This window comes from Elephas maximus, chromosome 1 (genome assembly GCF_024166365.1).
Source record: "Elephas maximus indicus isolate mEleMax1 chromosome 1, mEleMax1 primary haplotype, whole genome shotgun sequence".
Classification (NCBI taxonomy): domain Eukaryota; kingdom Metazoa; phylum Chordata; class Mammalia; order Proboscidea; family Elephantidae; genus Elephas; species Elephas maximus.
In genome coordinates this window covers 41,518,932-41,530,381 of record NC_064819.1, presented here as the reverse complement: position 1 = coordinate 41,530,381, position 11,450 = coordinate 41,518,932, and the positions used below count along the sequence as shown (strand labels likewise).

General features: G+C 57.5%; 1 protein-coding gene across 1 annotated transcript; it reads right to left on the bottom strand.

The window, feature by feature from the left end:
• Positions 1–7,119: 7,119 nt before the first annotated feature.
• FOXC1 (forkhead box C1) lies at positions 7,120–11,102 on the bottom strand. Its single transcript, XM_049882321.1, has one exon. It carries the CDS (start codon positions 10,566–10,568, stop codon positions 8,877–8,879), a length of 1,692 nt encoding a protein of 563 aa, XP_049738278.1. The 5' UTR covers positions 10,569–11,102; the 3' UTR covers positions 7,120–8,876.
• Between the last annotated feature and the right edge of the window lie 348 nt (positions 11,103–11,450).

The following is an 11,450-nucleotide window of genomic DNA, read 5'->3' as shown; positions in this document are numbered from 1 at the left end:
GGCCCATCCGCCCCAGTCTGGGTGTCCCACTGTCCAAGATTTCCTTTGCAGACAGGGCCCGATTTCCTTGGGGAGTCCTCTGGCTCCCCGAAACCTGCCTTGCTTCTTGACCCCACACGCAAGGGGCGCGGAGAGCCCGTCGTTCGAGGGTTTGGCGTCGGGGTTGCTCCCGAAGAATGGACCTGGCCGTTTAGCTGTCCCCAGCCCAGAGAAGACGCCCGGAGGATCTGCAAGGCTGGGGTCGCCGCTGCTACCTTAGGCCAGAATCGCGGGTCTTCCGATCGCGCCGCCTTCTGCCATGCGGCCCCGAGAGCACCTCCATCCCAAAGACCTTTCTTTCCAAGGCCCCTAGCCTTTCACGAAGGCGACGCAAGGGCCCACCCCACCTGAGCAGGGCTTCCTCCCCCAAGAGCGTCTCTGACAGGACGCACGATCTAGGTCCGACCCCAACTCCTCCGGCTACGCCCGGGTTCCCTCCCCTCCTCTAGGGTCAGGGGTCAAACAGCCAGGCCCCATTCTCAGGTGCCCTTTTTTTTTTTTTCTTTTTTAATCTTCGAATTCCGGGCCAGGGCGCCCGCATGTGCCCGCGCGGCAGAGGCCCGGACTGAGAATGCAGAGGCGTGGGACGGCCCGCGGGCTCCATGGGCTAGCTAGGGGGCTTTGGGCAAGGGGCCGGACTCCCCTCAGCCGCCCGCGCGCTCGATGCGCATGCGCCGCCCCCCTCCGCCTGGGCCGCTTGTGCCCCGGTTAGCCCGGGGACCCTGATAGTCACTCTCCCCAACGTGGGAAGAGGCTGGAGCCGAGAGCTGAAGGGTGGTGAAGGCCTGTCGCTTCGTGAAAATAAAACCCTCAACATCTGCAGCCCCGGCCCTAATGCCCCAGGCACCCAGAGCCAGGGCCTAACCGAGAAAATGAATAGGGTGATGACCTGGGGCAGGCGACTGAAACCCAGGCTGCAGCGACCCGGCTACCCGAGGGAGGCCTGGGCCCAACCAGACGGGAGGAAGCTGCACAGCCCCAGGAGTGGCGGGCCGCGGACCGGAGAGTGTATATTTGGAAGGGGTCAGGACCCCGGCTGGAGTCTGGCTTTTTATGGCGAGGAAGCAGACCGGGAAGGGCTCTCGGGCGATGCTTTCCTGTTGAGTCCCTGTCCCGGCAGCGCCGGGCCTGGAGCGGGCGGCCGAACCCGGAGGGACGGAGGCCCTATCCTGGCGTCATCCCGGAGTCTGGACCGGCGGGCAGGCCCGCCCAGGAGCCAGGCGCAAGGGAATGTCACCTTATTCTTCGGTCACAAGTCAAGCCCCACTCATTGCAAATCGGGGCCCTCAATTTCCCCGACTTTTCGTCACACCGGCGGGAGTGGGGGTGCGCGGGCAGGAAGCCGCCGCAGGGACCCGGGCCTCCCTCGAAGTTCTTTCCCTGGATTCTAACTCTCAGACGGCACTCATCCGCCGGTGCCTCGCAGCCCCTCGCTGGGGGAACAGTGGGCCCTTTCCTGGCCTGGCGCTGCCACATCACCTCCCCTCCGCACCGGTCAGCGCCCACTCGTGCTCTCGCCTGGACCGCCACAGCCCGGCCACGATCCGCGCGCCCTTCGTGGATAATAAGAACCGTAAGTCATCGGATCCACCAGGCAGCCCGCTTCCGGCACGGCCCGGCCCCGGCTCAGCGGCTGCGGCTGCCCTGTGTGCTCTGGGCTCCAGCAAGGCCCGCAGCCGGCCTTGACCCGCTCGACCCCCGCGGCTCGGGCGGCTGCACGCCCAGCCGGCGGGTCCTGCGCACGTCCCCCACGCGGGCCCCAAGCACGCCGGAGCTGAGCCGGGTTCGGAGGCAGGTCTTCGACAGCCACTGGCTCCAGTTGCCGACCAGGACGCCTCTGTCGCTTAATTCGAAGGAACAGAGTTTTCGTTTTTCCTCCACCCGCAGATTTTAAAGAATCCAAACTCCCCCTTAACATGTGCGCCCACTCTTGTCTGCTTTACACGTTTGTAGCCATTAACGAGCCCTTGGCCCGACCTCCAGGCCCAATGACCTGCTTTTATACTGAAGGAAATGCGGCAGCCTTAGGAGTTAGTGGCGCTAAATGTGTTGGTTTTCCTGCTTTTTCCCTGGAGTAGGTGGGGGGGGGGGGTGGCTATGTTCTCAGTTTCTCTCTGTCTCTGTCTCCCTGTCTCTCTCGATCTAAATAGCCCCCAAAACCCTCCGGTAAACCTCTTCCTTCCCCAATCCCACCTGCCAAGCGCTCCCACCCCAGCCCCTCAGGTCTCCTCGGTGGTTCTTAGGCCCTATCGGAGTCCCACCCCCAGGTCAAGAAGAGGCCCAGTCCTCTGGCCCTGGCCCGGCTCCCTGCTCACTCCCCGGGCTCACAAATGTCTCCCCCATGCTCACCCAAGTCGCTTTAAGCTGTGTTGATTTAAGGGCCAAATGGGCAGCCCATTCAGTCCCCTTCATGGGAGTGACCTGCAGGGATCAGGGCTAGGGTGAGGGGGGGGGTGTCAGTCTAGTCTGACAAGGTGGAAAACAGGGCACCGAAGGGTGTGGGGATCAGCTTCAAGGCCTGTGAGAGCTGGTCAGTGGAAGAAGCTGCTCTTGGCAAAAGACTGGAAGGCGCCATCCGGAAGGACAAGGGGCCTAGTGGAAGCCCCACTAAGACTTGTAGGTCACTGTCCAGATCCCAGTGTCCCTACAGCAGGCAGAGAGATTCTGAACAGGAAGCAATGCCAGACCCTGTCTGAGGACCATGCACACCAAGCCTCTTTTTTAGCCCAAGTAGGAGTTCTGCCCATCTCCCCAAGAGGCACTGGGCCTATAAGTAAGAAAACTCTAGATCCTATTGCATCTCCTATAATACACTGAATATGCTGCAAATTTAAAATCAGCCAGGAAAAAAATCAGGTAAACAACAACAACAAGAAAAGAAATAAAATAAAACAGAGGGTTTCTTTGGAGCCAGAGAAAGATGGGAAAGGCGTACAACAAAGGTCCTAAGTCGAGCTATATGTTCTCTGTGCCTTTTTTTGTTTTCCAATAAGGCAGACATGGTACATTTTGCTCAATTTTCCACTCTTAATCATGTTGAGAACAATTGTGGAGAAGCAACTTCCATTCTCCAGAATGAGTTTTGGAGCTGGAATTCATTTAAATTAAGTATTGCTCCTTTCCCAATTGGAGTGGACCTGAAACCTGCCCTAACCTGTGCAGGCTGTCCTGCCTGAGTCCTGCTCCTGTGGCACCTGAGTTCTGTCTGAGGCCCGGCCCAGCCCTAGAATCCCAGCACAGGATGGGCATGGGGGCTACTGGGGAGGCACAACAAGCTGGAAGTGGGGACATCCAGGAGAAACTTGGAGGCCCCAAGGTCTTCTGTAGAGGTCTGGGGGGAAGAGGGGGGTGACAGAGACCCAGAAACAGAGAGAGGAATAGAGAACAAAGACAGGGAGAATATAATGATTACCTTGGATTCACATGCAAAACAGAAGAGATGGAATAAAGGGGAAAGATCAGGCCAAAAAAGTTGAAGACTAAGATAGAGCCCCAGTAGCCAAAGAAGACCTTGTTCACAAAGGTGCTCTTTGCAGGGAACTTCTTGCCCTGGTCGTAAACCGAAATTGGAGCTTTCAGAAAGTAGGGTTTCTGAAGCTGGCACTTAGGCTCCTTAGCAAAGCAAGAGTGGGTTTCTTTTCCTGTCGTTGTGGCCACTGTCTCAATTAATTAGGCTAGGCTTGATTCCATCTCTGGCTCTTGAGCTGCAGCTTCCTTGCCCCGTTCATGGGGTGAGGAGTCGGACATCCTCTGAGATCCCTTTTCCCCCCTCAATCTTCTGCTAGGCTGAAGAATGACAGTGTGGAACAGCATTAAGCCCTGCCTGGCCGGCTTTACTACGTGGGCACATTAATCTTGCCCCTAATGCGACATTTGTTTATGACCGGGTGGGAAGGGCTAATGGCTTCATGAACCCGAGCGAACTGAGTCAGGAGGAGAGCGAAAAGGCCGCGCGGCGCCACCAAGCTGAACTGCGCGGTGGGGTTATGGCGCTGGACTCGAAAGAAAATGGGACCTGCGCCCTGCGCCCCTCCCCCCTCCCCAAAGAACCCAGAGAAGTTAAGGTGCTTGTTGGGGGGATTGTGGAGCCTGCGCCTGGCGCCCTGGCCCCTCCCGCAGAGCCTGGAGAGAGCCAGGAGATGTCGGGGTGTGCGGGGGCGGATAGTCACTCCAGGCAACAGGCCTTGCTTAGGGGAGCCACCAGCACCCCGGAGAACACTGGCGTTGAGGTGGAGGCCCCATTTCCCCCATCCCCTCGCTCCTCCGTAGCAGCCCTACAGCTCAGCCTGAGCAAGCAGAGGGCTCCGGGGCTTTCTGAGGTCTTCCACCGTTAAAAACAATACTAACGGCCCTCCACCTTAAAACTCCCCTCCCCCCCAAATGAAGTGGGCAGGCGAGAAAAGGTCCTATGTCCCTTGCTCACCTATCAAAATTAGAGGAGCCAATAGAACTACAACGCACTCTTGTTTTCTGACCTGTTTGCCGCTGACCCCGCAAGAAACAGCCAAGAGCTTACAGGCCACCAGCACAATCGCCCCTTAGTCCTCAGCAAACATCGATTATTAATGACACAAACTGCGCAGAATGATAAATTGTAAAACGCATGCTTGTTTGCATGCAGCCTGGTGAAAAAGGCCTGCTAACTGCAGAACCCTGGAGAACAGCACGTGTTCCCACCACGTGCGCAGTATGCCAAATGCAGGTTTTTATAGGACATGTCACATTCCGGCCTTTCCTGGCTTGTAGTATAGACTGCTAAGGGGGCGGGGGGGGGGGGTGGGGAAGACAAAATACTCATTATTCTAAAACTTTCTACAGAAGCTAATCTCAAAATGTACTATTACTTACGATACTGGGTTTTTCTTATATTATCCTACTTCGAGTGTGACCCCATTTTACAGGAAAATTGTCCTTAATGCTTTAAAAGTGCACATCTAAGGGCAAACCCATAAGGAATAAGCAGGTTCTCCCGGGTTAAAGAAGGTTGGCAGGAGTTGCAGTTTTTCTGAAGTTGGGTGTAAGAATTTAAAAGCATATGTATTGCTAGTAGGAAAAGTTTGTATATATATATGCTTTCAAAAATCAGAATAAGGCACAGAAATTCTGACCTTTCATTCAAACATCCTTTCTGAACTATCTGTAAGCAACTGCTGTGTCTATATATTTGTAATGCAAACACCTTCCTAGACGTATATACCTTCAAACGCTCAATTTTCAAACATTGGAATAAGAGGACAAACAAGTTGCTAAGAAACTTTCCTCAGGTAAGTATGTGCCCAGGGCCAGGAGGCGGCCAGGTCGTGGTAGCGCCATGCTCACCCCGGGGGATCTTGCCCAGCCTCAAGGACTCCAGGCCCGGGAAGGAAGGGTAAGGGGCCCTGAAACTCACTCCCCATGCCTGTGGGTTCTGGAAGTGCCCCTGCAGGAACCCGAGCCGGTTCTTCCCCTCTCCACGCTCACTCCAGCACCCTGTCCCAGGTCAGGCTGCCTCCACTTCTCCGAGCGGGGACGAGGCTGTCCCCCGGCTGGGAATGCTAGCTCCGCTGCCCACCCCCTCTAGAACCGCATAGTGGGGACAGTCTCCCCAGGCCCAGCGCTAGCTGCGGTCGCTCTATCCCGGGGCCAGCCAAGCCGAGGCCCGAGGGGACGCAGAAGGTCATGGGCACGTGCCCTCCCGACACACTGTCCGCCGCCCCATGGACAAGGCTCACTTGCCTCCATTAGGCCCAACGACTCCCCTTCGCCGGCCACCCGAAGTGATTTGTGGCTTCCGTAAACTGATCTTGCAAACCAAGCAAGGACTCAGCTACTGCCAGGAAAGCCGCCGGACCCCAGCCAGGCTGCCCTTGCAGGGTCTGAGAATGGGGCGCTGGTGTGGGGCGAGTCGGGTGGTTTCCTGCCAGAGCGCGGCACCGAAGACGCCGCGGGCGCAGCGAGGGCGCCTGGGCACGTTGTCATTCGTGAGCAATGCAATGGCTCTGACCTTCCCACCCCGGGCTGTGTTCCTAAACGCACGTGTGTCTTCCAAACAAAGGCGGCGAGTGATGAGCAAATAGCTAATAATTACAGTCTGAGCCCGGGCGAGGAGCGAGTACGGGGACGCGGAGGGCGAGAAGCACAGGCTGGCTAGGCCCTCCTTGGCCTAGGGTCCCGAAGGCTGCTGGGCGGAGAGGGCCGCGTTCCTGGACTTGCTGGGCCTAACGCCCGGACCGCCTCGGGGGCCCTTGACCCCGCCACACATCCTGGTGCTCCCTACTGGTCCCGAAGCGTGGGCTTCCCGGCCTCCGCGCCCCAACCTGTGATTAAACCACCAAACCTCACAGAGCTCTTCTTTGACTCTGTTTCTCCCCACACAACTTATTTCGGGAGCCAGCCGGAGACAAAAGCGGGGCTCAGGGGAGGGAGACGCTGGGGGCGGGAGGCGTGGGGTTCTGGAACAAGTGGCAAGCAAACACAAACAGAAGCCGGGCACCCGGACCGCGGCAGGTAATTAAAGCTAATTAACTGAAAAGCGTTACCGTCAGGGCGCCGCGTCCGGGGCTGCGTCGGGGGCCGGGCGCTGGGGCTCCGGCGGCCGCGGAAGGAAGACCCCGCCGAAAAGTGAAAGGTGGCCACCCTTGCTGAACCCGAGAAATCTAGAGCCTTACAGTCTCCTGCTGCCCAAGCCGGCCAGGTCTCTCGGGGATGGTCACCCTGACCGAGGGGCCAAAGGCGTTGTCACCTGTCGCCGCTCCCCTTCTGGGCCCAGAACCAACCCAGCTCGGGCAACCGGACCGCTCTGTCCTCAAGTCCCAGCTCCACGCTCCTCTCTCCGAAGTGGACAAGGCACAAAGTCCCAGAGACATGCCGGTGGAGTCTTTCTCATCACCCCCCCAGAGAGACAGCCCAAGACAGCGCGAGGAGCCGGGGCAGCCGCCGCCGCAGAGCCACACAGGCTTCCACGCTATAGACACGCCAGCCGGCAGGCTGACCCAGCAGGACCGCGCCCTGAGCCGCGGCGATCTTCCCCGGCTATTAGGTTACAGCTCTGGGGGAGGAGACGGAGCGAATCAGAAGCCACGTAAAGCAGTTTTTGACTAAAATTAGAGTGTATTTATTTGCAGCAATCCTTTAACAAAGATCAAATTTTGACAACAAGCAACAGCAATTACTGCTAAGTGTTGCCTCTAGATAGGAGCGGCAGATAGCAGGAAACTGTATTATCTCGAAAACAAACTGAAAGGCCCTGGATGTCTGTAATCAAAGCGCCATCTCCCCAAAGTCTGATTGACAGCGCAGATCACCCCCAAGATAATGAATTTATTACATTTCCTGGGTTATTTACAAAGGGGGAGGGCCAATCCGGATTGTCCCCTAGGTTTAACTGTAAGTTAACAAGAAAAATTGGTTTGAAAAGAAACCACCTAGGCTAAAATGCTCTGCTCTTTTCTCCTTCCTTTTTGTTATTACTTTAAGCCTTTTTCAAGAACGATTGTTCTACAAACTTATCTTCTAAAATAGTTTCCCAAAGATTAAATATCCCTTTCCAACCCACAGTATATTAAAAAAAAAAAAAAAAAAGAACCTTCTATGTAATACATGAAGGATTGTAAATGCCGGTGACTTATATACATGCATTTAAAAACTGGTTTATTTTTCCTCTTAGAAAGGACTGAAATTAATAGGAAAATTTGGTTCTGCATTTGGCTCACAGGGATGTATAATAGATACCATAATTTTATAAGTGAGACACAGGCCAAATCTTCACCTGTGCCTATCTGGAGACACTTTCTCATCTCTCTATGCACACAGGTATCACGGTGGTAAAACAACTGCCAATTCCCGGGCTTAAGGTTTCCAATTCATGATCTATCTTTACTGAGAAGATTATTTGTTTATATGCCAACTCAGATCTATTTAGGAAAACATCTTTCTCCTAGCCACAAAGCAAGCTGATTATATAGTGTATTTTGCAGACAATGCTGCAGAAAGAAAAAAAAAATCTAAGCAAGAACAGACAGTTATGTGAAACTTGACAGGGAATAGTCAGAGAACTTCTCCATTATTCAGAGATTTAGGTGGAGAATAGACAGCTTACTAGTATTTTACCTCTTAAGTCTTTTTTTTTTCTCACAATTAAGGCTGTATTAAAGTATCCAGACATATAGGTCTCATTCAAACTGAATGGTAATTTATTAATAAACAATGAATACGTTCAACAAAAAGAAAAGATGATAGAATAAGATTAATACAGTTTCCCTTTTATAATGAAAAAAAAAAAGCACAATTTAAAGCTTCAGGCAATTTAACGTCAGGTTTTGGAAACACTTTCTGGCGTTTGGTCCACGACATCCAACTACAAATTAAAAATAAATTACTATGTTGCAATTTACATTTTAAAACAAGTCCAAAGAAAGTGATTTGCATATGGAGAGGGCTTTTCCCCTCCCTAAACATAGGATAAAATAATAATACCTTACAGATGCGAAGTCAGGAAAGAAGGGCAGAGGCGGGGGAGAGGAGGAAAGCGTGGTATCTGAAAAGCAAGAAGAAACTTACGTGTTATCTGGAGTAACACTGTCCTTTAACAGACCATGCTTTTGCGGTCTCTGTACACAATAGTTTACGGTTTTATTTAGATAAGGCAAAGTGGATGCGGCTCTGAATTAATCTTTTAAGAAAATAAAGTTTTCTTTGTGCTGGTGAGTTGAATTTTTGGAGGGATTTTGTTGGCTGGTGTGGAGAATGTTTTTTAATATAGAGGTTTTTTTGGTTTCGATTTTGCACTGAAGGGCCGGTCCTTTGGGCTGCTCCTTCCTTGGGGTTCAATTCAGTTAGGTTGTGAGGGTGCTGGAGTGTCAAAACTTGCTGCAGTCGTAGACAAAAGCCCCGGACGTGCGGTACAGAGACTGGCTGGAAGGGAAGGCCATCTGACAGCTACTGTTGCCGTTCACCGGAGAGTTGTTCAAGCCAATCCTCTGCGATTCAAACATCTCCCGCACCGAATGGAAGTTCTGCTGTTGCCCGGGGTAGCCCGCGGCAGCCGCCGCCGCCGCCGCGCTCGCCAAATGGCCCAGGTCTCCTGCCGCCTGGTTCAGGTACCACGAAGCGAGGCGGCCTTGGTGGGCCGTAGGGTGGTGGCCGGCCTCCTGTCCTCCCCCGCTGCCACCGCCGCTGTGACTCAGGGACGAGGAGCTGCTGCTGGTGACTGGAGGCAGCGAGTAGTCGGGTAGGGAGTCGTCCACGGCCGAAGCGCCGGCGCCCCCCGGCGCACCCTGCAGGTGGCCGCCGCGCTCGCCGGCCGCGTACAGGCTCATGGCCTGCATGTTGCAGTGGTAGGTCCCGGCGCCCCCCGCGCCCCCCGCGCCGCTGCCGCCGCCGCCGCCCCCGCCTGAGCTGCCAGCGCTGGAGCTCTGGCTGCAGGGCGAGCTGTAGAGGGAGCTCTGGCCCGGAGAGTAGGCGCTGAGCGCGAGCGGGGGCGCCAGGCCTGGCCTTGAGGACGCCGCGGCTGCCGCTGAGGCCAGCAGGCCGGAGCTGAGCTCGGCGGCCGCGCCCTGAGGCGACCCTCGCAGCGACGTCATGATGTTGTCCACGCTGAAGCCCTGGCTGTGATGCGGCGGCGGCGGCGCGGGCGGTGCAGGCGGGGGTGCTTGTGCGAGTTCCGCGCCGTCGAGGCTTAGTGGGCGAGCCCCCGGCAGGCCGCCTCGGGGGCTGCTCCCGCTGGACAGGCTGCTACTGCTGCTGTCGGGGCTCTCAATCTTCGGCACCGCGGCGGCGGCGGCGGCGGCGCCGCTGCTCAGGGCGGCAGCCGGGGATAGGGGCTGGGGCGGCGAGGAGCACGTACCGTTCTCGGTCTTAATGTCCTGGATGCGCACGGGCTGCGGCTGCGCTCCGGGCGGCCCCGCGGTCCCTGCGGCCCCTGGCGCGCCGCTATCGGTCTGCTCGGGCGGCGCGGGGGGCGCCGGCGGCTCCTTGAGGTGCAGTCGGTCCTTCTCCTCCTTGTCCTTCACTGCATCCTTCTTCTTAAAGCGCCGCCGGCGCCGTAGGAAGCTGCCGTTCTCAAACATGTTGTACGAGTCCGGGTCCAGCGTCCAGTAACTGCCCTTGCCCGGCTTCTTGTCATCGCGGGGCACCTTGACGAAGCACTCGTTGAGCGAGAGGTTGTGGCGGATACTGTTCTGCCAGCCCTGCTTGTTGTCCCGGTAGAAGGGAAAACGGTCCATGATGAACTGGTAGATGCCATTGAGGGTGATCTTCTTGTCGGGGGCGTTCTGGATAGCCATGGTGATGAGCGCGATGTAGCTGTAGGGTGGCTTCACCATGTCCTTGGGCTGCGGTTGCGGCGTGTAGGGCCCGTAGGCGCGGGCCATGCCACCGGGGTACTGCTCTGCATGCGCCGCGGGGTGCGAGTACATGCTCATGGGCGCCGGCATGGCGGTGTAGCCTCCCCCGGCCGCCGCAGCCGCCGCGCGGTAGTAGCTCTGCTCGCCGCCGAGGTAGGGCACCACTCCCAGGGAGTTGGGGCTGGACACGGAGTAGCGCGCCTGCATGGCCGCCGCCGCGAGCCCCGCTAGCCGCCTCCCGCCGCCCCCCACCCTCGCTGGGCCCCGGGACGCGCCGGACCCGGCCGCCCAGTCCGAGTCCCGGGCCCTGCGGGGCGCTGGCTCCCGGGCCCTCCGCCCTCGGCCGCCGGCGGCTCGCAAGGGCCTCTCGTTCCTCCCGCTCCGGGCTCCTTAGGGCCGCCTTTCGGCCACCTCGGGGCCCCGCGCTTGCTGCGGAGGAGGGTCGGACCAGGAGGGAGTGTGGCCGAGAACGCAGGACTGGCTGGGGAGGAACTAGCGAAGTCACTTCCAGGCGCGGACGGGAAAGAAAGCCGAGGCGAAGAAATACCGGCGCCCTCCTCGCACCCGCCTGGCTTTCTCGGGATCTGTAGCAAGTTACCGGCGACGAAGGCAAAGACACGGGATGACTGCGCGGGGGCGGGGTGGCGCGCCCCCCTCCCTGTAGCCAGCGAGCTCAGGCTCTCGCGCGGGCGGCTCAAGGCAGCATCGGGAACACTCCTGAACTTTTGAGCATCCGTCACCCAGGGAGGACTTTTTTACGCAGTTACATTTTTTCCGGGCCGCGGCGCCCCGCCCCCCGCGGCGGCTGCGGCCAATGGGAGGCGAGAGCCGCCGCGAATGAGCCGGAGCGAAAGGGCCGGCGCGCCTCGCGCGGGAGCTCTGCGACGCGCTGGCCGTCCCGCGCCGCTCGCCCCGCCCGGCGGTGCTCCGCTGGCCCGCGCTCGGCTCGCCCGCAGCCGCCGGCTGACCGCCCACACCTCAAGTTGGCCGGGCGCTGGCGCTGACTCTCCCGGTTCTTCCTTGCAGACTTCCATTGTTCGCGCAGACTTCCTGGGTCCCTCGTTGACCCCAAACAGACACTTGCTCGAA

Coding starts and splice junctions, on each gene's coding strand:
- FOXC1 (XM_049882321.1), bottom strand. CDS start 10,568: ATGCAGGCGCGCTACTCCGTGTCCAGCCCCAACTCCCTGGGAGTGGTG.